Consider the following 27,153-nt stretch of genomic DNA (forward strand, 5'->3'; position numbering starts at 1 on the left):
GGAGAAAGTAGAGGTAGAGGTGGAGATAAAGGAATATAAGTATGAGAAATTAGTTAAAACCCTTGAAAACTTTGAAAACAGGCATTATATCTTTCTATTCTTATTGTTTGTTTATCTTATTCTTTGACTGGATTGAAAAGAATTAGAGTCCCATAAGTGTATAAAATTTGTTAACCCTGACAAACTTTAGTAATTTTGGAAATCCTTAAACTTTTTTGGCAGTTATAAATAAACAGTTAAGTTCTTTCTCAATCTAACATTTTAATCTATTTAGATTTTTATCATTTTGGGTGTGTTATTGGTGATTGATATACGGGCTGATTTGTTTGGTCTGTTATCCGCTCATCTTGTAACTCTCTTGTTATCCTTGCTCCAGGAGGTATAAAACAACGCAAGAAAGTTTGGCGAGCTAAAACTTTTAGAGTTACTTCCTTTCCAATCAAGTCTAAAATCTTAACAATTTATGCTAGGTTTGTTAATTCTACTTCCAACAATCTCCCTCTATGTTCTTGATATTTGGATCTTCAATTTGTGAATTTTAATTATTTTTATTTTGCTTCATTCTTCTCTCTTCAAATATTACATTTATTAGTTGGTGATATTTCTGCATTATGGTGTTTTTAAAACAAGGCTACTTTTGAATCAATTTGTATCTATGCTAATGGTGTATATATTGAGAATTTTAATAATAATGGCATGGAAGATTTTGATAAAATCATGAATCTTAACTTTTTTTGAGGGCTGCAAAAGTAGGAAATGAAAATTCTGGAATTCTGCTTTTGTCTGCATGGTTTTGCAAGGTAGGAAGCTTATGATGGGGGAGCATTAGTGTAGAGCAGAGAGAAGAATGAAGCAATTCAAGAGATACTCTTTGTGATACAGTGTAGAGTCAACAACAATATGCTTGCACCTGTTTTCTCATATTTAATATGATAACTTATACAAGTCTTATGAAGAAGGTTTTATTTTTAATAAGATTTCATTGTTGATTTACAAAACTCTTTGAATATTATGATCATTTGTTATTAATGCATGTCATATATTTTACTTTCTGTTAGTGTTTCTTTTAAATGTGATATGTAATATTTTGATTTGAAATTTTACCCTTTTTGTTGTGATGGCAATAACCAATGATAGGACATCATATTATTTTTCATCTACTCAAATTGTAAATCACAACAACAAAAAGTATGTAAGCTTCTGCCTAGAATGAACATTGTAAATTGTTTCAAATGAGCAATAATTTGCTTTGTTGGAAAATTAAGAAATATTTGACAAGGTCACTATATATATATATATATATATATATATATACATAGGGATGGCAATGGGGCGGGGCGGGGCCAAAGGATGGGGTCTTCGTCCCCGCCCCGCCCCGCCCCGCCCCGCATGACGGGGAATACTTTCTCACCCCATCCTTGCCCCTTGGGGCCCCATGAAGCCCCGCCCCACCCCACCCCATAAAACTTTACTTTTTGTTAATTTACCCTACAACTAGTACAATTTTTTTTAATGAAACCTATTTCATTAATAAAAATATACTTGAAATTACAACTAAATTTATCCCATCAAATCAAATAAATTTTTAGAAAAAATTGAATAATATATCCAAGTGTTTAACAAGACAATCATTAAAAAAAATAAAAAATAAAAATCTCATAGTATAACACATAACAAAATAAAGGCAGAGAATCACATTGGGTAGAATAAAATATGCTAATATTAATATGTTTGTTTAAATAGTAAAGTTTTAGGGTATGAAAAATTTACAATTATAACCTTTAGTAACGCAGGATGGGGTGGGGAGGGGTAGGGGCGGGGGGGGGGGGGGTGGGTCTAAAAGGCCTAAACCCATCCCCGCCTCGCCCCATGGTGCGGGGCTAAAATCTTGCCCCATCCCCGCCCTATCGCCTTTGCAGGGTGGGGAAAACTCGCGCGGGGCGAAACGGGGAGGGGCGGGTTAAGCGAGGCGGGGAAAAATTGCCATCCCTACACACACACCTACCTTGGTTGACCAACTCAAATCCTAATGAAATTTGTACATTCCTTTTTGTGTGAGTTATTTCTTAAAATCCAAAGCAAAAAGATTCATTCAAGTTAACTAAATTTCTCTCAACCCAACAAAAAATGCATTTAATTTGATTAAAAAAATATTTAGCATTTCTAAGAACTTTCCCGTGCATTGCACGGGTTAGCAACTAGTTTGTATTTATAAGCAAGTTATTAGGGAGTAATATGTTGATACTAATTAAATGCATCAATATTAAATTATATAGAAGTCTTAGGGTATTAGATGTTGATATTAATGTTAGGTTTATAATAGATTAAGTGTATTGGCAACTCATGCAAAAAAAAAAAAAAAAGAGTTTTATTAAGTCCAAATTGGTTTTTTTCAAGTCCAAGATGAAGATCTAAGTTCAGTTTAAAGAAAGGCAAGCCTTTGGAATTTCGACGGCTCTTCAATTGATCAAAGCAGTGTCGAAACTATTGGATAGATTGAAAATTAATCTAGATCAAACGAAAATTGTGAGATTTGTCAATCAAGCCCATTACGTCATCAATTTAAGTCCTATTATGTGTTCTACTTGCTGGACTATATAAGAATATATTAGGGACAACCAAAACAACAATGTCAACTTTAAACCATTATATTTCACTTATTTCAAATTCAAATTAAGTAGAATTTGTATATGCTTTGAAGATTCAAAACTCTACTTTCCATTAAACATGACTTACTCAAATATCATTTATGGTACAAAAAATATGAGCAACATGTTACATATGATCAACCTTTTATCTTTTGAGCATATCAAAACTTTGTAATATTTGAACAACGTTTGACTTGAATGATGAATCCAGCTCTTTTTTACCACTTTTTATGCTCCATTCTATGCTCAAAAATATAAACATGTCACATGTCCACCTATTTAATTAAATCATAAAACTATGTATCTTATTTTAATTACCTATAATATAATTTTTTTTTTTTTTAACCTACACATCCACATCATCACCGCCACCATCTTCAAGAAATTTTAAAAATTAAAGAATATTTTTCCCCCCTTAAAATATGAGGTTGTTTTCATTTTTTCATTGCATTTCAAAAAATTTCATTTTGGCCCATTATTTTTGTGGAGATAAGAGAACTGAGTATGGGTATCGGGCCATGGGCCATGCCCGAGGATATCAAGGAATTCGAGGACGGTCAAGCAGTAAGAAGGGCAAGTGGGTTAGTGGACCGAGGACAAGGGCCGATAACAATGAACAATTGATGTCTCCCGAGGAGCCACACTTCCTCGAAAAGCAGTGTGAGAGTCTAGAGCCCAACCACCCAGCGAATACCGTGCAAGAGGAAACCATACTTGGGAGGATCAGTTTCAAAGAGAAGAGTTAACAGTGAACTAAGAAATATCTGAGAAGAAGATTGCTACCACCATATTGAATGCTCTGCACCTAACCAATTGGCCACATTTATATGGAAGTGATGCATGAACAGTGATATTCAGCCTTACAGCTACACACAGAGGCTTCAAGAAGGTTCTGATGAAATAAGCATCCAAGAGATCACCTATTTGATCAATAAGTGGAAGGATAGGATGGAAGCAAGGGGAAAAAATATATAAGGGGAGGGACTCCTTGATAGAGGGGGTATCTGATCTAGGAGAGAAGAAAGGAAAAGAACTCTGTGTATTTAGAACATCTGTGTATTTGGAAAAAGTCGGAATATATCTAAGAACAAACCTTCTTCGGAATTTATCAAGGAATACTTTTCTTTTCAAGTTTTACTTCTCAATCATTCTAACGCTAGTTTAATCTACTATGGCACACACTTGATCCATTAAGTCTTCACCTGTAAAATCCACTCTTTAACAAATCTATTGTTATGAGCTTATTGGGCCACCACTCATTTCTTGTGGGCTAAGGATCAATTTTAGTCCTTACAATTTTTTTAACTATGTTTCAATATTGGTTTCTTTGTTCATTTTTGTTGGTAACCTAATTAACTATTTCATAAAATAAATTCTAATTGGTTAAAAATGTTAAATTAAAATAACCTTAATTAACGCTAAAAGTGTACTTTAAGTTTAAATATGAACAAAACTTAGATACAGTACTTAGGTATTATTCCTTAGGTTTCTTTTTTAAAATTTTGTCATGTGAATTTTTCCTTATAGATGAAAGTACTTTTTTTGTTAAGTAATCACAAAGCTCAATCTTAAGTTCCCATCTAAGAAACAACACATAAAATATTGTTCCTAAATTTTGTCATTTAAATATATATTGCACTTCATTCTCCCCAAAAAAAAAAAAAAACTAATATTGTACTTGAAAAAGCCCAAAGAGGTTGGGTTGTACAAGTTTTTCACTCGGAAAAGCCCAAAATGATAAAATTCCGGACAGCCTACCATCTTCGACTATAGGCCCAACGTACCGTATGATTCCACAAACCATAGGATTCGTTCCTTCACTTTCTCTCTTTCTTTTTATTTATTTTTTTTTTTTTCTCTTGGAACCAGATTTGGGGAAATTGGATTAGGATTTTAGGGTCTCTTCGTTGATTTTCGATTCCGCCATTGAAGGCAAAGAAATCAAATCCATCACAGTTCAACACAGCTACAAATCTCAATGGGGAAGAACGAGTTCCTAACCCCAAAAGCGATCGCGAATCGGATCAAAGCGAAGGGGCTCCAGAAGCTCCGATGGTATTGCCAGATGTGCCAGAAGCAATGTCGCGACGAGAACGGTTTCAAGTGCCACTGCATGAGCGAAAGCCACCAGCGTCAGATGGAGGTTTTCGGCCAAAACCCGACCCGAATCGTCGAAGGATACTCCGAAGAATTCGAACGCACTTTCTTGGACCACATGAAGCGTAGCCACCGGTTCAGTCGCATCGCCGCCACCGTCGTTTACAACGAGTACATCAACGATCGCCACCACGTCCACATGAACTCGACGGAGTGGGCCACGCTCACTGAGTTTGTCAAGTATCTCGGTCGAACCGGCAAGTGTAAGGTCGAGGAAACCCCTAAAGGTTGGTTCATTACGTATATAGATAGAGGTTCGGAGACTTTGTTCAAAGAGAGATTGAAAAATAAGCGAATCAAGGCCGATTTGGCCGAGGAAGAGAAGCAAGAGAGAGAGATTCAGAAACAGATCGAGAAAGCCGCTGAGTTATTTACCGAGCCCCCGAAGCCTCTCGAGGCTGAACCTGTTAGGGAATTGAAACCCGAAGCTGGTGTTAAGATCGGTTTGAAGCTCGCCTCGTCGAATTTGAAGCCGAAAGAGAGGGGAGAGGGTTCGAAACTGGTGTTTGATGAAATGGAAACCGATAACAAAACCAGTGTGGCGAAGACGAATAATAATAATAAGTCCGTTTTGGGGGAGATGATGAGGGAGGAGGAGATGAAGAAGGAGAGGATTAATAGGAAGGACTATTGGTTGTGTGAGGGAATTGTTGTCAAGGTTATGAGCAAAGCTTTGGCCGAGAAGGGTTACTATAAGCAAAAAGGGGTTGTGAAGAAAGTGATTGATAAGTATGTTGGGGAAATTGAGATGCTTGAGAGTAAGCATGTGTTGAGAGTTGATCAGTTGGAGCTCGAGACTGTGATTCCGCAAATTGGGGGACTCGTGAAGATTGTGAATGGGGCATATCGTGGCGCGATTGCCAAGTTGTTGGGGGTTGATACGGAGAAGTTTTGCGCCAAGGTGCAGATAGAGAAGGGTGCTTATGTTGGTAGAGTGCTTAAAGCTGTTGAGTATGAGGATATTTGTAAACTTCCCCAGTGAGTTTGATTAGAAAAATGATAATGGATTATATATTTGCTATGTTTAGTTGTTTGACAAAATTTCATTCTGTTAAGAAACTTTAATCTGTTGAATGAATGTATGATGTTTCTTGTGTTCTTAAATATGTATGTTTCACTTGGATTAATGACTTGGATACTGTTTATAAATTTAAGATCTTGCAATTACTGGCTTGATTATGCTATTTAGGTCTGTCATAGGTTTGCTACCACTAGAATGTCTGCTTTTGTTTTATTTGTTCTGCAAGACCATCATGTGTTTGACATGTATTATCCATTTGGTAGACTCTTAGATTTGTCTGCTTTTCCCTTTTGGGAGTGGGGATGCCATTTTTAGATAGGTAATTGGAGATATGGCTCTTCATAGGGTGAGTAACATGAAACAATCCATGTAGCCAACCCCAATTAGTTGGGATTAAGGCTTAGTTAAGTTGGTGTTGAGAGACCATTTATAATTGTAAAATTTTTATATGTAATAGTTATTTTTCTTCACCCCTTAATTACTCTGCAAAAAAATTAATACTACCCTACCCATCTTTGGGATCTCATACAAGTTTCCCATTTCCTCAATTGGGTCACAGCTCTTGGATCTTCAATAAAACCACCCACAAAATAAAAGGGTTCGTCGTTTACACCATTTCGTGAATTGGGTCACTCTCTTTTGGTCTCAAAAAATGAAGGTCAGTGTAGTTTCTCGAAGTGGTAAAGATGTTGTCAAGGGTGGCCTTGAGCTCAGTGATTCCATACGTTCTTCTCTTTCCCTTTTTTCCTTTGTTTTTGTAATTTATTAACATAGTTTCTCTGTGAATCAGTGGTAACAATCATCTCAATTCAGCTGGGTTTGTTAGTTCTAATTTAAGTAAAAGATTGTTTTTTTTTTTTTGGTTGTTGTTGTTGGAGGATAAAATGATTAAGACCCGAAAATGGTCTTCTTCTTGTTTTCTTGGGTTTATATTAGTTTCATGATTTTTGTTTTCCTTTGCATGTATTTGAATAATACCCAATTGTGATTGTATATGTCTTTTTTGTTAATTTGTAGGCTACGGTTGCAGATCTGCAGTAGGCAATTCATCAACGAAGTAAGTGCTGGATTTGCTTTCCTTGTTATTAGAATTTCTGTGCAAATTTTTACCTTGAAGGCTTGAACTGCTAAGTATGCTTTTTTAGTCAGTTAATCTATGTTTAGCGAAATAGTTATGGTTGATTTTAAAAGACAAATGCCCAAAAAGTGTTATTTTCCACATGTAGTGATGTAGGTGTTAATACTGGTTTTAGTATGGGTTTGAGGATGAAAAGAGATTTTCTTTATTATGGAAATTACTGAAACTTCTATAGACGGCTGCAAATTTGACAAGTGGGTTCTACATGATGTTTTTTGCACACAATTGTGAAGGACATCTTCTCTATTGTCTTTAAGGACTAATTTTCTTTCTTGAAATTATCCTAGTAAGAATTAGTAACATCCTTATGCTTAAAGCTAAATTAGAGCTTTGGTTGTCCGTACCACATAGGCGAAACCTTTCTAGTGATAAATTTTTTTATACAGATTTGCATCTTGAACTGCATTTCTCTTCCCCCCTCCCCCACCCAGCCACCCCCCATAGAAGGAAGGAAGTTCACTTTTTCTACTAGAATGTACACATATCAGTCTGTGGAGGGTAATGTACTTTCTTGAAAATGATTCTCCCAAATCATTGAATATTTTTCTACTACGGTAGTATCCAAAGATAATGAGTCATGACATTGACAGGAATTTTATTTTTACTATTAATTCAATTCAATTATTTGTGGGCATGACTGATCACTTTTAGAAATTATCTGTTAAAGCACCAGGTCTTGTTGGGCTTGTTTGACTAAGTTATTTTCAGATTTCAGAGAACTATAATTTGTATGCAGTGTTAATTACAATTAGATAAACAAACTTATATAAAAAAAAATTGTATGCAGTGTGAATTCAAGCACACTGAAAGGAAATCTTGACACTTACCACTGGAGCTCTTTTTTTTTTTTTTTTTTTTCATGATGCAATATTTCTGTCTAGAACAAAATAATTTCTAAGTCCGTGGGATCTGTAAGATTTTTAACAAAATCAGCACTAGACTTCCTGTCTGATTTGATTTATATTTTCTGGACCTTTGGTGTGTCTAAGATTGAGGCATGGCCTTTTGTAGTTCATCATATTAGGTGTATTCGCTGTTGGACTTAAATCTATTATTGATTTACTGCCTGAGATACTACTTATATGCTTTGTTTCATTGTGAGTTTGACCCCTGCCCCCAAAAACTGAAGTGTGAGTGCAGGTGTATATGTGTTGACAGACTTGCATGTCATATGATTTAACTCACCTGATTTTCATCTTACGTCAACAGCCAAAAAGTTCTATCCTTCAAGACAGCGGTTAACCCTCCCCCTTAAACCGGGATCAAAGGAAAAGCCTGTTGTTCTTAACTACAAGAAAAGTCTCAAGGATTATTGTGACAGAAAGGCTAATGTTATAACATTCTAAGAAAAGGCTCAACCTTGATTAGTGATATATAACATTAGCATTAGTGACTTATTATAGACTGAATGCAAGGAAAATGATCATTAGAACGTTAAGATCAGTGACTTACTCCAGACCATTGTATCTTGACCTCTGCATACTGCTCTTTTTTTTTTAATTGATCTTTTTATGTGAGCTAGTACTTGAAAAGTTCATTATGCTTGTAATGCTCACTATTGTTTTTTCTTATCTTATTTTCACAGGCGGAGAAGGACGTGGTTGGTTTGCACGAACTGGTAATTGTATGAAGCTTCTACTTGTAGAATTTGTCTGGGCTGTTTGATGATTGGAAACTGATATGGAGTGTGTGCTCTTCAGGTTTTTATTAGAAAAGTGATTGAGCTGCATGACAAATACCTAGCTTATGTGAATGATTGTTTCCAAAATCACACTCTTTTTCATAAGGTTTGTATTAGAAATTGGCTTCAGGGTTTTCATGATCACACACGTGTTCCTCTACATCTAAATATTATGTGTTCCATTGTAGGCACTCAAGGAGGCTTTTTGAGGTCTTCTGCAACAAGGGTGTTGCTGGAAGCTCAAGTGCAGAACTACTTGCAACTTTTTGTGATAATATTCTTAAGAAAGGTGGAAGTGAGAAGCTGAGTGATGAAGCCATTGAAGAAACACTTGAAAAGGTCTACTCCACTCCTGATGAGTTATTCTGTTTAGCTTCTAATAGAGATATTTTAGAACTTAATAATCTTCTAATCAACCTGCAGGTAGTAAAGCTGCTTGCTTATATCAGCAATAAAGACCTGTTCGCTGAATTCTATAGGTAAATAGTCTTATTTTCAAATATTGGTAGTCTTCGATCAGTTCTTTTGAACATGAAACCACATTGATTATTGCTTTATGTTTACTTTAAAAACAACTTGTAGATGATTAATTTATGTTGCATAATTTCTGGCAGGAAGAAGCTTGCTCGACGGCTTCTTTTTGACAAGAGTGCTAATGATGACCACGAGAGGAGTATTTTGACAAAGCTTAAGCAGCAATGTGGTGGTCAGTTCACCTCAAAGATGGAGGGAATGGTAAGTTAACTTAATCTTTAAATAACTAAACTTTTAAATGTTAATGAAGTACATTTTTTATACTGATTGGATCCCAATATTTCATCTCTATTCAATATCCAAAATAGTACTCTAGTGGAGAATTTTTCCATTTAATTAAAAAAAAAAAAAATTCTTGTAGGTTACAGACTTAACATTGGCGAGGGAAAACCAGACCAGCTTTGAGGAGTATCTGAGTAATAATTCACATGCAAATCCAGGGATTGACTTGACTGTTACTGTTCATTTCTTATTTGTTTTCTTCAACATACGCATTTCATGAAACTGTACTTTTTTTTTGAGAAAGTTGTTAACCAACTTGGCTTGTTCATTTCTTATTTGCTTTCATCAACATACGCTTTTCATGAAACCTTGATTAATGCTTTATTTAAGTGTCATGAAAAGCAACCGTTGAAGAAAGCAAATAAAGAAATTAAGTGGCAAATCAAGTTGATGGGGTACGGTTGGATATATATATCTTGCTTCTTGCTTCCACTTACAAAAGAAAAAAAAAATCTCATTCCTCTCTTACTTTTCCTCTTATAACCAAGTTTTTATTGCTCAAATTCTCATTTTTTTCTCACTTAAAATAATTCTCTCTCAAGAAAAAAAATCCCAACAACACCCCCACCATTTTGAAGCAAATCTCATTACTTTTCGACCATTAATTTAGGTAAATCTTATTCTTGAGCTCAGTACTCTGCAAGTTTTTTGATGGAGGGTATCTTCCTCTATTGTTTGCCTCGACTTTTGAGACCATTATGTATTTATGAAACTATGGCTACCAGAAGAAGTACAAGTATGAACTAGACAACAAAGATTCTACTAATAAATTGGTGGAGGTAGCCTCTAATCTAAGCATCCATCGTGTCCCGGGTGTTGCTCTCTTTTACACTGAGCTTGTCCATGGAATTTCCCCTATATTCACTCACTATGTGAATGTACCAGCTTTACACTTAGTTCTTGTCTTTGTTTCATTCAAGTATCCAACCATTAGCACAGTCCTTCCAGAGGAACGCTTTTTGTTTGGATGAATAGAGCTTTTCCGATGTAAAGCTGGTGCATTCGCAACATAATGAGTGAATATAGGGAAAATTCCATAGACAAGCTCAGTGTAAAATAGAGCAACGCCCGAGACACGATGGATGCTTGGATCAGAGGCTACCTCCACCAATTTATGAGTAGAAACTTTGTTGTCTAGTTCATACTTGTACTTCTTCCAGTAGCCATAATTCCATAAATACATAATGGTCACAAGAGTCAAGGCAAACAATAAAGGAAGGTACCCTCCATTAACAAACTTGTGGGATACTGAGCTCATGAATAAGATTTACCTAAATTAATGGTGGGAACGTAATGAGATTTGCTTCAAAATGCAGGAGGTGTTGTTGGAGATTTTTTCTTGAGAGAGATATTTTGAGTGAAAAAAATGAGAGTTTGGGCAATACAAACTCGGTTATAAGAAGAAAAGCAAGAGAGGAATGATTTTTTTTTTTTTTGTTAGTGGAAGCAAGAAGCAAGATATATATACACACACAACTGTACCCATCAACTTGATTTTCCACTTAATTTCTTTGTTTGCTTTTCTCAGCAACTGCTTTTCATGACACTTAAATAAAGCATTAATCAAAGTTTTATGAAAAACATATATTGAAGAAAGCATTAATCAAGTTATGGGCAACAACTTTCTCAAAAAAAAAATTTTGATTATGGGCAACAAATAGAGAGGAGAAATGAGAATCACACTCTTCCTAAATGAGATACAATTTTTTTTTTTTTTGATGAAATAATATTCATTTTATACACAATGACATATGAATAGTTTGATGTAGCAAGTAATCCAAAAGGCAACTAAACATCAAAATTCTTAGGGTTATTTTGAAATAAATAAAAATTATTATGAGGATGAGAGGATTTGAGTCCAAGTAGTGCCATTGAAATACAAAATTCTTAACATGTTAATTATGAACGTATGGAAAGAACAACATTAATATAATATAAATGTTGTCTCAGGTTTTCACAATCTCACACTAATTTAGACCCAAATTTTATGAATACTAGTCGCGGATCCGCATGTTGTGCGTGATAATTTCTTTTATGATGATTGGATGTTTTGGTCATGGAATTTATTTTGTATTATTAGAGATTAGTATTTGAAATAGAAAGATGAAATTTTATTGTTGAATTAATTTTTTAGAACATAATTTCTACCATACTCAATTTGCTAATTTGTACATTTCCAAGTCAATTGAGCACATTTTGCATGTTACATGTAATTCTTTGTTTCCATAAGGGTAAGGACAGTCACAATCTCAATGACCCACTCCATTTTTCTTGCATGCTTGGTTTTTTGGGATGTAAAATGTGTTTGTTCCAAAAGTTGTATGTGGAAGAATTTGTCGATAGTTTTGCAGCAATTGTTTCCCATCTTGTTGGTTTAAAATTGATGATAGTAGCTGGATTCCTTCCTTATTTGATTCACAAAAGAGTGCAATTGCGAGTCCATATTTTGCATTTTTGTCCCCTTATTTGTTGGCTTGAAGAAGGATTTCTTTTCCTACTTTAGTTTTACCTTGCACAAAATATTTGTGAGCTCCGACCCAAAATAGTGTTTGTTTGTTTCCGACCCTAAAGCATCAATGAATGAGTTTTTCTTCATCATTTCGAAGGAATGAAGGATTTTGAAGCAATCCAGTCAGATTGATGTGGTGAAGAACTTTTGTTTTTTTGGTTAGCCGATTGAATCGCTTGCAGCTATTTTTTAAAACAAAGAACACATATTAAGAAATTAATGTGCTAAAAAAATACATATTTTAATACTATATTATAAAATTGAGAAACATTTATTTTCCTTTAAACATACTTTTTATGCCTACAATTTGGTTCAAGTTCAATTTATTTTGTATCCCCATATTTAAAAAGTTAAATTTCATTCCAGAAAAATTATGACTTCTAAAATTTGTATATGTAATACTAAAAATTTAGGAAAAAAACAAAAATACCAACAAAGTTAAATTACTATCTGAAAAATTATAGTATGCTCATACCATTATGACAAAGCAACTACTTCCCAATTAGAAGAAATGAGACTTCATTTAAGCAAATCATGAAGTAATTAAGAAAGTATTACCCTGCCACCTGCGAGTTGATTTTCTGTTCTTTAAATCAAAGTAGAGAAGGGGAGAAGTTTATTCATTTTCTTGACTGTTTGAATAAGGAGATTAGCAACAAAAGTTCACTTACAACCGTTGGATATCTATTGATAAGCAAGTATTGAATTTTGGCAGAAGTAACTGAAAGAGAGGCATCCAAACAAACAGAGATAGGGAAAAGAAATCTCCACAAAACAGGACAAAAGACACTAACATATGTATCCTATCCTAGTAATCTGTATATTCTAAATAGCACAACCTATAACGTTCCTATGACAATATCTATACAGCAGGGACCCAAAAAATGTATTATTAAATACATGTAAATAGCTGCCAATTGATTAATATTCACATCAGTTACTTAAGACAAAGTAATTAATTTTGGTGATTGTCAGTTTGTTTTTTAGATTCATATCTTGTCCCATGATATGGTATAATAACATAAACATGTGACTATTTGAAGACAAACCTTGAAGTAGCGTGTGAGTGATGTTCATTAGCGTAGGCGTCGTTTGAATTGTTCAATCTTCATCCTCTTCAACCTTTGCCTTTTTACAATGAAAGATATACTTGCCACCATTTTTTAATAGATAAATTATGTTTAAACAGGATGACATAATATAGATTTTTTTTAATAATTTTAGTTGATAACAATAAAATATTTGTATGATTTTAATTGTAAGAATATTAGAATATTACGGAGAAGAGATGATAGGTTCATTATATTTTTAAAAATGGGAAATTGTCATAAATAATTGAAGTATTTGGTTGTGAGAGGCAAATGATTTGAAAGCTTCATGTTTGATTCATACTGGGATGGTGTAAGTTTTGAAATAAATGGAAAGTTAATATACTTTCATGAATTGATTTATTAGATAATCGAAAATAGAGGATGTTGAAGAGTCTTTGCAATAAAAATTTGTAAATTATGTTTAAAGGTAAAAAAAATATTGTTTTTGTCTGTTAAGTTACAGCACTATTGAGCAATATATAGAGGTCTTTTTATTTTTCTAATGACATTCAGTTATAAAATTTGATATTAAAAATTACTAATGAATCAATTATTGAAAGCAATATATGTGTGGTAATGGGTAAAGATTTTGGCACAGTAGTTGGTGGTAGTATATTTAGGTTCCTCAATCAAATGAAATCCACCTAAATGAATTAGATTTTTTTTTTTTTTTTTTAAATACAACATTGTTTGTATTTTAACACGTTTTTTATAAATAAAAAAATTAAAAGATTAGAGGAAAAAAGATATATATTTTAATAGATTTGGAGGATGTGGTTAAATTTAGATGTTAAATTAAAAGATGATGTTTTGATTGTCAAATAATGAAGTTTGTAATTAAACTTAAATGAGTATATTTCATGAAATAGAAGTAGCTATAGTTGCTGGCTGGTATTGATTTTATTAGTGCTAATGCTTAATTGGATAACAATTTGATTTTCCAAAAAGTTTTATTATTAATGAAGGAAAGTATTCGATTTCATTTTTTTTGACACAATATGTAGAAATAATACAACTCTGAAATAAGTTTATATAGGCAGGAAAATATAAAATTCCAATATCATTTGCGTCTTTGAAGCTTCTTCTTCTTTGATGACTTTTGTTCTGTAGCTTTTCGATGATTGATCAGATCTTGAAGAAACATGTTATTGTCATTTGGTTCCGCATCTTCAACATTAGAGGCAGAACTCATTGATGGGATGGCATCATCATTGTCTTCTTGTTTTGATCCACTTGCATCATTATTTGCGTTTGTTAATGGTTTTGTATCAAGAACTTGAAATGTGTTTTTGTCTGAAGTTTGATTTGCTTTTTTCTTGATTTCATAATTCTCCAATGTTTCCTACACCAAAGAATGTTTATTAAATTATATTGTAGATATTTTTTTTTTCAATGAATTTGCAAATAAATATAGCAGTAGAAAGCTTACTGTTGTGGTATCAGCATTATTTGTGGGTGGATCACTTGGATCATTATTTGCATGTGGGGATGGTTTTGTATCAATAACTTCAAATGTTTTGTTGGCAGAAGTCTATTCTGGACTTTTCTTGATTTCGTCCTCTTGCAGTGGTTCCTAAAACACAGTCTATGGATTAAAACACAATGTTTGATTTTGCAAATAATGGTAAGTTTGTAATTATTGACAGTTTATTGTTGTGCTATGATTAAGTTTCATTGCCATTTGATCATTTGAAAGTTGTCAAACAACTTTTCAATTGTATATAATTCCCAAGAAAAGTATAAAAATAAAATGACACAGAAAAAGTACTATGGAAACCCAATGAGGGAAACAGAAAGCATAAATTGATGTGACCAAATCTAATAGTGGAGAAGTTCTTGAGTAAATGCAGCTTATTTGATCAGAGTAACATAAAAAGTAATCATTCAATTATCACTGGCTTGGGCATGAACATTTTTACAAATGCCTATGATTGAGCAGTATGCAATAGTAGTCTAAAAATTGTCAAATTTAAAAGTTACATATCCCCTATCGAGATATTGCAAATTAATTTTTTTTTGCAATTTAGGTCTTCCTTCCAATTTCATTAAAACTTTTCCATTAAAAATATATCATTCACACATGAAATAGATCTATAAAATTAATTAAAAATATTTTTTCATAAATTAATTACATACTTTCAACTTCAGATATTAAATGGTAAAGACGTATTGAAAATATGTGGAAGACGTATTGCTCAAAAAAGAACTAAAGACGTAATTTATATAATGTTTGAACTAAAGAACTAATTCGCTCTGCTTTCTTTTCTTTTCTTTTTTTTCTTTTTTTAACTAATTTGAACTAAAGAACTAATTTTTTTTAACTAATTTGAACTAAAGAACCAATTTTTTGAAGTATGTAATTAACAAATTAACTAAATAAGAGCAAAACATTTTACAATACGTCTATCAAGTTAATTACATATTTAATGGTTAGTTGAAACTTGCAAGTAAGAACCACCCAGATTAATAGGATGCATAAAATGTTTACTATAATGTTTTGCTCTTCTTGAAAGACGTATTTTAATGGGATGCATCAACTTTCTAGATGTATTCAAGTTAATTACATATTTAATGGGAAGTTGAAACTGATACATCTTAGGTGGGGAGAGAGATTTAGGCCTTATAAATCTCGACTAAAAAACACAATCTTAGCACAAAATAAAACACTTGCACAGTGACATAAAATTGAAACCATGAATATCAAATCATGTTTAAACCAAAGACCATGATAAACACAATTATGCAGAAAAATTACTGCAAAAATTGAAACACCAGAAAAACAATTTGCTTTGATTCTAAAACCCAATCCATGTTATACAATCATGATATTGAAGTATGCTCTGATATCAACTGTCGAAAAATAGCAGAAGCAAATAGAATTAAAAACCCAGCAATCAAAAAAATCAAAATGAACAGACCCAAAGAGGTAGAGATCTAATTAAAAAACCCAGCAATCAAAAATTCAACACTCTAAAAAAGATGCAGTAAACAATCTGCCACACCATAGCAACCTTATAACTCTTAATTAAAAAACACAATCTTAGCACAAAATAAAAACACTTACACAGTGACTTAAAATTAAAACCATGAATATCAAACGAAGTCTAAACCAAAGACCACGGTAAACACAATTATGCAAAAAGTTACTGCAGAAAATTGAAACACCAGGAAAACAATTTGCTTTGATTCTAAAACCCAATCCATGTTATACAATCATGATATTGAAGTAGATAGTGGAAGCAAACACCACAGCACTATGCTAGGAAATCAGAGTCACACTAAGTAGTTGGAATCACATGGAATTATAACAAAATCTAATAAGGGAAACAGAAACCATAATGCAAAATAATGGGGCAAAAAAGAACTGAGATGTAGAGATATCTCAATCGAAGTAGGCAAGTTCTGTTAGTATATATACACCGTGTGGAAAGGAAGACAGGGAGGAAGGAAATCAAATTGGCAATCATTACTACAAAACGGTAGAGCAGGAAGGTGGGTAGCTTTCAAACTCTCTATTTTCTCATGCAATACCTGAAGGCTTCAACATTTTTTTTTTCCTTTAAGCTTCCCTCCATGTTACAATCTTCAAACTCTTTGTCTCCTCACGTTTCTATTTGGTCACGCAAAACCCTGAAGGCTTCAACGTTTTTTTTTTTTTTTTTTTTTTTTCCTTTAAGCTTAAAAAGGCTCACACAAAACCCTGAAGGCTTTAACATTTTTTTTTTTTTTTCCTTTAAGTTGAACTGAAAAGGCTTTGGATTGGGCTTAATAGTAGAACTAAATAAATAAGAGGTGAGCTAGATTAATTATACAAATTTATTATAGGATGACAGTGGAAGTAAATAAATAAGTGGTGGGCTGGATTTATTATAGGGTGATAGTGGAAGTAAATAAATAAGTAGTGGGCTGCATTTATAGGGCTGAAAATTGTAAAAAACCATTTTAAAATTGTAGGACAATTTTTTTTAAATAACGTGGCAGCTGATGTGGCGCAATGTGAGAGCAACAGCATTAAACGCTACGCTTCAACTTTTAGTAATATATAGAATATAGATTTGCACTGACCCCACAAAATAAATAAATGTATGTTACCTATCATTGTTTACATCGGAAAAATAGAGGGGATATAGCTGGTAGATAATAAAATTAGAACGTATAAAATAAAAAATTTGATAAAGTAAATAAAAGAAACTATGAACTATTCTCAAAGTCTCAATGCTAGAGCAACACCAGCACTAAGAGCATAATAGAGCTAAAGTTCCTGTTTGAATTAATGAAGGACGCGAAATGTAAGTGAAGTGATATATACATACATATATATATATATATATAAATATATATATAAAATTTTTTTTAAGACAAATTTGAACTCTACATGTTGATTGTAGATTAAAAAAAAAAAGTTTGCCCCCAAAGGATTTCAAATGCAACCCATCCATTATTTTTTTATTGATAGAAAAATAGTAAAATACATTCAAGTGCTTTTTAGCTCATGAATCAACATTTTTCTAACGTTTTTACTAGAGACATTTAAAATTCAAAATTGAAATCCTCTCTCTCACCCAATTATCGAATTGTCAACTAAAGAAATGAAAAAAACTAAACCCTTCTTTTCAACTACTCCCATCTCATAATGAATTAAATAAAAAATAAAAAAATTGATAGCTAATAACAAGACAAGTTTATATTCACATGTTTGCCAATACAAATGATATTTAAATCCTAACACTTTTATTTTGGAAAATGAGAAAAAAAGTGTAATATGTACACCAATTATACACGTCCTATAGACAAGGAATACGCATATCATATCTTAAATGTTGACCTTGTTTTTCTAATAAACTAGTTGCGTTGACGACAGTGGATCCAATGATGAGTGGTGCCAAAAGATGGAGGGTGATGAGTTGACTGGGTTGTGGGAGAGTAGAACTAAGGGTGAGAGAGGGGGAGAAATTGTTGTGAGTGAGAGATGGGTGGCACCGACAAAGGTGGAGCTGAAGAAGGTGGAGTTGTTGAGTTATGGGAGAGAAGGACTGATGGTGGTCTGGGTTGTGGAGAGAAAATTGATAGTGAAGACTGAAGAGAGGCAGAGTATCAAGTTTGCGAGAGAGGAGCAAGCTTGGGTTTGAGATAGAGGAAAGCAAGCATAAAAGGTCAAATTTTAAAATTTTAAAAAAAATGCTGATTGTAAAATTGTGGAGCTATCAAATCTGGTCAACTAAAAGTCAGAGGTTTTGTTTTATAGTATATATAGATGTGTAAACAATGAGGAATAATTTTGTGTGCACTATCTAGAGGCAAATTATGTGCTCGTATTTTTGGTTGAGGTGGTTAACAAAAACTTCTTAAGAAAAAAAGTCAATAGTATTACTATCACATGATTTTTCTTATGTGACGAACTTGAGTCCGAATCTCTATTTCTTATTTTAAAAAATAAAAATAAAGACTTAATTATACCTTTTGCTTTAAATCTTCACAGATAGGGAGGTCAATTTGGAAGCAGACCCATAGCTTCCAACATGGAATAGAATTTTACATGCTCTTGCTAATTTGCAAGATCAGAAGGTTAATTCAATCTAACAATTATGTCAACATTTATGGTGGCCCCAACCTTAGTGTTATCGTCTCTTGCAACTCCTTGTTCTCATATAATATATAATTGCATGCAATGTTCATTCAATCTTTTGGTTCTAAAATTTTGACCATTGTTTTAATGTCTTGTGACCTAAAAATTTTGACCATCGTGACCTAAAAGTTGTTAAGTGTCAACTTGTGCTTCGTGATTGGTGCACAATTTTTCAACTTTTCACCAAATACCAACAAGTGAACATTTTCATCCAAAAAAAAGTTAACATCGAAACATATTGTGAAATTGAGTTTAAATTATCCACACTCCATCATTTGGACATTGGAAATTGACCCCCCGCCCTGTGCGGAGGGAACCCTTCCTTATCTTATTAAAAAATCTAATATCACGTACATTTTTATCACAACTTTGATGTGCCAGTCTATGAATAGTGAAGAAAAAACTATGATTCTATATAAAAGTGATAGATAATTAATCAAAATCTGTTGCATAGAATAGTTGTGAAAATAGATAAGTGTTAGTATTACTACCAACTTTAAGAGCAGACTAAGAAATTCGAACGAAATGGGTAATTAGCCATAATTTCCCAACCATTTAGTTAGTAGTTCTAGTTACAAAATTATATTATTTACTAGCATCTCGAGTCTTTTAGACTCGATTTTGACCTATAAATCGAGCATCAAAGACTCGATTTTTATGCTCTAATTACTTCCGACGTGGCATATTTTTCCATGTAGTTACATAGAAATCGAGTCTCTAAGACTCGATTTCTAACCCTTATAAATAGAAACAAGTCAGAGAGGAACCAGAACATCAGAGAAAAAAAAAAAAAAACCAGAAACAGAAAGGGAGATCGGCTTCAGATTGGAGTGGGTCACACGTGGCCCGGCCTCGCGCGACCCGACCACGCGCGACTTGGGCTCGTGCGACCCAAGCAACGCGAGGCCTGGGCTCACGCGATCCAGGCCGCGCGACCCAGCTCTTTCTCTCCCTCTGATCTGAGTCTTTGGATTGATTTGTTTGAGATTTCTTAAATTTGTTTTTGGGCATTTTGGCTCGTCTATGAGACTTAAAATTTTTTAAAATCTTTTTGGCTTAGAAATCGAGTCTTAGAGACTTGATTTCCAGGTAGGCTCCACGTGGAAAAAAAACTCCACATCGGACGTGATCAATCCATAAAAATCGAGTCCCAAAAACTCGATTTATAGGCCCTAAATTGAGTCTTTGACGCTCGAGATGTTAAAAAAAAAATTTCTTTCAAAACTGGACCTACTAACTAGATAGTTGGAAAATTAGAGTTAGTTACCTATTTTTCCCAAGAAATTCTTGAATTATTGATTTGACTATAAGATTGACCCTCTTTTGAAAATTAAATAAAACAAATAATTAATAGGTTGATTCTCTTTTACCCTTTTGCCCTTCGGCAGCCAATCCTCCAGTCAATTTTCCCTTGTTAATTGCCTTCAAAAGCTCCTCCAACTTTTTTTGTTAAATCTCCTCCAACTTCACATCATATAATCTTAGTATATGTTATTTGTATGAGAAAGTCTATAAAACTCAAAAAAAAAAAAAAAAAAAAAAAGGAAGAGAAAGTTTACAAGCACAAAAATAATTGACAAAAAATCTCACATCAGTTGATATGACATATTGTTAATGGTAGGAAGAAAAATAATGTCAATAATGGGTCCAAATAAAAACCTGTAAAAATTTACCAACTAAATTAGAGTCTGTTTAGATACTGCTTATTTGCTAAAAATTGAAAACTTATTACTGAAAAAACTGTAGCAAAATAATTTTTAAACTATGAATAGTACTGTGGGACCCAGCCAAAAAATGCAAAACGCCCGATAATCCTTAGGCAAACGCACGCTTATTATGAAATTTTTTGTGTATGTAGTATTGCTCGACTCTATTTGTATTCATACCTCTTACTATATCATATGGTTGCATGCTCCACTTACTGTCCTAACATCGTATGGCATTGCTCCTTAGCAATCAATTAAAATAAATTTAAAGGTTGAATTCAATGTAATGGTGAAAAATGCCTCTAATTGCCAAAGAAATCTAGTAACAATATCCTAATTGTATGGCATTGCTTTTCTTAAGCCCAATGTGCGTCTAGCAATTTAACTTCTTTTTTTAGGCCTGGCCGCCTGGGTTAACATAGAAGCTAAATTTTCTGGTCCATTAGCTATGTAGATGGGCCCAGAATGTGTAATTTCTCGTGGTGCCTTCAACTAAGGGCTTTCCCATGAGAAACCCTTGATTGCTGATGCCCTTTTTGTCCTAGTCATTGTTGTTGTTGTTGTTGTTGGGTTTTTTTTTTTTTTTTTTTAATTTGAAGATGTGTGAAAAAATAGTGGTTAACTTAGATTTATTGCATTGTCTCAATTTCAATGTTTTATTAGGATCATGATATTCCATTGTGCTTTGTTCTTGTTTAGTGGCATCATCAAGCAGGTCAGAAGGGTATAATTAATGCCGATCTAGGTTGAAGTTATTATAGCTTAGGAAAAAAAAAGGTTTGAAGTTATTATAGCTTAGAAAAAAAAAAGGTTTGAAGTTATTATAACAAGACATGGGAGTTATCATTAACCTAGTAGTTTACTTAAACAAAGTACAATGATTAGAAACTATTTTGTACCTGTCTTTAACTGCCAATGTTTTTTTTTTTTTTTTTTCCTTAAAATTCTATTTCACTTTATAAAACGTTTTTCTTTATTTCAACACAAATTTTTAGCAAGTTTCCTCTAAAATCACTTTTACAATTCAAGTGTAGTAATAATTTCCAACCCTGAATTTGCAAACAAACATTTGAACCTTTGACCAAACCCACAGATTTTTTTTTTTTTTTGTTGATAGGAAGAAGCCAAAAGAATTGATTATGATTGAAATAGTAGAAGTCTGGAAAAAAAAAGAAAAAGGAAATAGATTAATTTGTAATATTAAGAATGTTACAATTAGAATACTCATGAAAAAAGAACAGTGATAAATGCAAATAAGAGGCATCTTTGTATTTGCAAGAATTCCTTGTTATTTTTTTATTCTACCCCTACATGATCAAAACTTTCATGAGCCTGAGCTTTTGTTGTTGATATAAAAACATCTCTTTCCATGTCTTCGGATACAACCCATGCATGTGTCTCTGTTATTTGTAAGAATAAACCCTTGTTATGGTTTCATGCAACTTCATCACTTCTTCCGCTTATAGGATAACAAAACGGATTTTTCAAATGTATAAAATAAAAACTTCAACAGCTTTTGTTACTATAAACTTCCTACCCATGATTTTTTAAATTTATTTTTACAGACATTTCATCTAGAAAGTAGACATTTTTTTTTGGTAATAATAATAAATAGGTATAAATAGAACAAAAGAGGGGACTTATATAACTTTGTATAACCTTTTATATACTACCCTCTCTTTTGTTCTATTCATTAATTGAATTTAAAAGGTAAGAACCCGTTTGGTCATAGAGTTCAAAAATTGTTGCTTAAAAAGATGTGAAAATTGTAATTTAAAAAGTGTTGTTGAAAAACGTGTTTTTAGTATTTATAAAAAAAAAAGTGTTTGGTATCATGGTTTAAATAACGTGTTTCAGTGTTCAAAAAACATAAAAAATATGTTTGGTACGTGTGTTTAATTTTGTAAAAAAAGCTGAACAAATGTACGAAGTAACAATTTTTAAATCAGGAGAGAGAATACTCCCGTTCGTTTGGGGCGTGAAGAGATGAGAGTACAGAGAGGAGAGGAGACAAAGATTAAAAAAAAGCTGATCAAGTGGGTCCGAGCGTAGTCCAAAATAGCTGATAAATGAGTTCAATTTTATTACAGAAGTGTCATCGGAAACATCAGTTTGTTGTTTAAAATCAGCTCCGAGCACATTCCAAAAAATGCTGTTCAAACATGGGTTTTGGAGCAACAATTTCCAAACAACCCTATTTTGAACTCCGTGACCAAACACATTTTTCCAAATTTTGGACACTAGTGTTCAGTGTTTAAACACTGAACACTGTGTTTTGAAAAGACAAACCGAACGGCCTCTAAATATCTCGGTTTCACATATAATTTATATAGATATAATTTTTTTCGAAAAAAATCTTTTCTTCCTTATGAAAGAAAGGACTTACTATCTTTGGAATCCAATTCTATACCCTAAAAAAAAGAAAGCTTTTGGTTTTTGAAATCTTATAAAACCTTAGTAATTTATTGGGAAGAATTGATTAGAAGAGGTTTTTACAACTTACGCGAGGACGTCTTAAAATAAATCAATTAACATTGAAAGTGTATATTAAAAAAAAAAAAAAAATTGAGGAAACATGAGGGGATTTCACCCATGAACAAAAAGTGTATGACCTTGATTGCAAAATAAGTTAATTCCTCATGACTCTAAACTATTTCTATTTTATTTTTATTTTTATTTTTTATTTTTATTTTGGTGAGAAAAGAAAAATATTGCATTATAGAACTGGGTGGTGGAGCCATCTGTTTCTGTGTCTCAAACAAAAGTCCTTTATAGCAAAAAATTTCTCCTTTTCCTCATCAATGCTCTGTCGGAGCTCGTCTCCTCCTCCTCCTCCTCCTCCGTCCCTACCGTTTTCTCTCTCTCCGTTAGGGTTTCTTCGCCATTCCAAATCAGGTCTCTCTCTCTGATTTTTTCAATAAAATCTCGATCACTGACTTTTCTTGTAGGTTTAATTTTCAGTGTTTGGTAATTCTAAATCTTTGCTTTTCGAGCTCCGATTAGAGTGATTGCTTTTGTTTTGGGGAAAACTTTTTGGAAGTTTGATTTGGTTGGTTTTGGAATCTTGAGCTTCGTTTGGTTCCCGAGAAAGTCTAAAATTAGAAACGAAATGAAAAAATTGGGATCGTACAACAGCTCCACCGAGCTTCGGTAACTTTGTGATTTGTAATTTGAGCTTTTTAGTTGTACTTTCATGCTGCAAAAACAGAGCATTAGGGTTTTTGGGGGAAAATTTTGTTTAGCTTTCAGTTTATGCATCTGGGAATTTTAATTGGGGGGTTTTCTTTGTTGTTCAATAGGTTTTGTGTGAAAATTTGTAATGATTTTGATACTAGGATAGGATGTAATGTGAGTGTGACCGGGTTTTGAGATTCGGTGTTTTGTTTTGCAGGTTTTGGCTTTGGGGGTTAAGGAATTAGGGTTATAGCGGCATGACGATGAGTGAGCGAAAGACCATAGACTTGGAACAAGGATGGGAATTTATGCAGAAGGGGATCACAAAGCTGAAGAACATTCTAGAAGGATTGCCCGAGCCGCAGTTCAGCTCGGAGGACTACATGATGCTCTACACGTATTGATTTCCATGCCATTTTACTTTTAGTTGCTTCATTTATTTTTTGTTAATTGTATGTGTTTCAAAGTTTTGAGTTTGATGAAAATGATTGTGATATTGTTTGTTTTGCTTGATTTTTTTTTTTTTTTTTTTTTAATGTACAGAACCATCTATAACATGTGTACACAGAAGCCTCCTCATGATTATTCCCAACAGCTCTACGATAAGTACCGAGAATCATTTGAGGAGTACATAACTTCAACGGTGAGGAACATTTTGTGTGTACTGTGATTACATGTATTCTTCCGCATTTTGTTTGAATTCGCTTGACTTTGTTGACGTAGCATGAAATATGAATTATGTGTAATACAACTACTTGCTGCGGAATATCACTTTGCAAGGTATAGGATTGAATCTAATAGTTATATAACAGGAAATGTGGGTTGAATTGTATAAAATCAGGGGAGATGTCTGACTTCCTTTCATTCTTTGCAAGACAACAAACATTATTAGGTGAAGCTTATTCTTGTGTGACTTTTAAGAATTGGTGTTTTCCTTACTAGGATTCATCTTATGTTCTTGGGTTGGTTCATGTGTGAGTTGCAATGACAATGGCTTATTGCCCTAAATTGAAATCTTGCTAGCCCACAAGGTAAAAATATTATAATATTGAGGTATTGACAGTTCTTTGCTAAGAGATGTTTAGTATGCTATTGCTGGATTTATTATTTTGAATATGAAGTGATGTCTCTTGATACCATAGTCAGTGAGGAGTTCTTTTTTTATTTATTTATTTTTTCTTCTTTCAATGAAGTATTATTAACCTTTGCTTTATTGAAGACTTAAATGTGTCAGGCTCAACCTTGAATCAAAGTTAACATTTATTCTATTACTGTGAAGCATTTGAAAAAAAAAAAAAAAAAGATATAAAAATAAAAACAAAAATAAAAGGAACATGTTTAACAGTGATATAAAATGCATATTGCATGTCAAAAGACTTGATTTTGCACAAGTCAAATGTTGTTGCCTGTTGTAATATTCACGCATGAATGATGTGTTTGGTTAAGTGTTCAAGTCCCATATTGTGTAATAATAACCACAGTGAGAATTAATTAATATAATAATATTTGGCACAAACCTACTGGCCTAAGCTTCTAAGTTAAGGTGGTGTTCCAACATGCTGTATCAAGTTGTCAAAAAGAACTTCCTTAGGGCTTTAGCATTCAACTCTCAAAAATCTGAGATCAATATGTGCCATCTGAGCCATTGTTTCAACAGGGCAAGCCTTTGATGTGATTGTGCATGTTGTTGGTGGATCCCACATAAGAGCAAGGAAGACCCCTATGATATCCTACCTATGGTTGAGTAAGGACTTTAAAAGTGATGAATTAACGGAACTATGCTTGTGCACTGGTGGCTCTCATAGTAGTGTGAGAAAGATTCATTTTTTCTATTAGTAATGTCACATATGCACTCGATGGGTTTTGAATCCATGACCTTACCCTCCACTCTTTTCATTTGGTGTTTGGGGGGGGCAGCGGAGATGCTGTTTGAGATAGAACTCAATGGCTGCAAGAAGGATTCCCATGTCAATTGTATCAATGATTGAGTAATGGCAAGCATTGGATTCTTGTGACACTACGCTTAAACTATTAAGAAAAAAGAATTCCATTTGAAGGGGAGGCTAGTCAAAGTGTTTGTTGATGTGGCAAGATAGAATACTCACATGTGAAGGGAAAGATTTGTTAAAATAATTACATAAGATATTAAAACTCTTGTCAGAGTCAATATTAACACCTTCTCACTACCAACAGATCAAGCCATCAAAAAGAGACTTCCTATGATGTTAACATTCACCCTCACAGATTCAAGATCCCTACATTTGGCCTCTCTGTCAAGATAAATGAGCCTCCTTCCTATCTCTGAAGTAGCTGTTGTATTTCGAGTTACCTCCTCTTTCTCAAACTGGAGAACTGTTTTGTTAATTTTCAATAGCTTTCACATTTACTTGTCAATCATTTGATGGCCTCTACGGTTTGTTGATTAAATTTTAAGCTCATGCTTTGTTGCCCTTTTTTGGCTTGCAAGAGTGAGATCAGGAAGCATCAAAAGGTAATATTACTAGTATAGCTGCCAGAATAACGACTGAAAGGAGGAAAAAAACACAACTGTAATTTAATACTGCTACTGCTTGTTATTCCATTCTCATAAGTTTTCTGTCTTTTAAGTTCTCAATGGTTTGCCATTATCTTAAAAGATAAAAGAAAGTTTTCTTGTACTTTTCTTTGAAAAAGAAGTATTAATGGTTATTATTTGTTTGATTCTGATATTAATATTATGATATAAGCACTTTAGACTTTAGTTATCTAAGAGGTGTGCGGAAAACTGTTGGGAAAGCAATTACCAAGATAAGTAGGACCTTTGTTTGATCAGTATCTCATTTCTAGCTCAAGAAATGTCGTGCATCTCAATTCTATTTTCTTCTGTGTGTGTGTGCATGTGTGTTTATAAATGTATATATATGTGTAAGTATATTTATTTATAATTCTCTTGCCAATGAGCTATAGCTCCATTAGCACTTCATAATAATGGGATGAAGGGTGAGTACGTGGGTTCAAAACCCACTAGGTGCATGTGTAACTTACCACTAAAACAATGTATTTATAGTTCTCTTGCAATCATTTTCTAGCGGTTTCTTCTTCTGTACAGGTATTGCCATCTTTAAAAGAGAAGCATGATGAATTTATGTTGAGAGAGCTTGTAAAAAGGTGGGCAAACCACAAAGTAATGGTGAGATGGCTTTCTCGTTTCTTCCATTATCTTGATCGATATTTTATTGCTCGGAGGTCACTTCCGCCCCTTAATGAAGTTGGACTTACTTGCTTCCGTGATCTGGTATGTCATGACCGAACCCCTATGTGATGCACCATCTTGGTTCATGTTGTGTAGGCCATTTTTATTTTTATTGCCTCTTGATAATGGATTAGTTCACATTCTAAACCAAGACTTTACAGTCTTCCATCCAATTTGATGCTCATTTCCTTCATAAGATATATCAATTGTGATACGGAGGGCACGTTAATTCTGATTTCAGGTCTACCAGGAGTTAAATGGAAAAGTAAGGGATGCTGTAATTTCTCTGGTATGTTTGCACTTTTGCCTGTATTATAGACTGAACTTGTATAGCTCTGAAAAAAGTTTACTTGA

General features: G+C 33.3%; 1 protein-coding gene across 7 annotated transcripts in view; it reads left to right on the plus strand.

The window, feature by feature from the left end:
* Positions 1-4,462: 4,462 nt before the first annotated feature.
* Positions 4,463-27,153, plus strand: part of LOC126689088 (cullin-1) — a 45,889-nt gene continuing 23,198 nt past the window's right edge. The window contains exons 1-6 of one of the 7 annotated variants that reach the window (XR_007644419.1): positions 4,463-5,783; positions 6,844-6,883; positions 8,550-8,582; positions 8,665-8,751; positions 8,834-8,984; positions 9,069-9,124. Coding sequence is in view for 6 of the 7 variants with exons in the window: in XM_050384125.1 (XP_050240082.1) it covers positions 4,627-5,783; positions 6,844-6,883; positions 8,550-8,582; positions 8,665-8,751 (1,317 nt within the window). In the remaining variant the exon portion in view is untranslated. Of the gene's footprint in view, positions 5,784-6,843; positions 6,884-8,173; positions 8,480-8,549; positions 8,583-8,664; positions 8,752-8,833; positions 8,985-9,068; positions 9,125-23,120; positions 23,289-23,784; positions 23,965-24,110; positions 24,211-26,655; positions 26,842-27,040; positions 27,089-27,153 lie in introns of those variants that run through there. The other 6 variants (XM_050384127.1, XM_050384125.1, XM_050384123.1 and 3 more) reach the window with 6 other exon arrangements.

Source organism: Quercus robur, chromosome 6, assembly GCF_932294415.1.
Source record: "Quercus robur chromosome 6, dhQueRobu3.1, whole genome shotgun sequence".
In the NCBI taxonomy this organism is placed as follows: Eukaryota; Viridiplantae; Streptophyta; class Magnoliopsida; order Fagales; family Fagaceae; genus Quercus; species Quercus robur.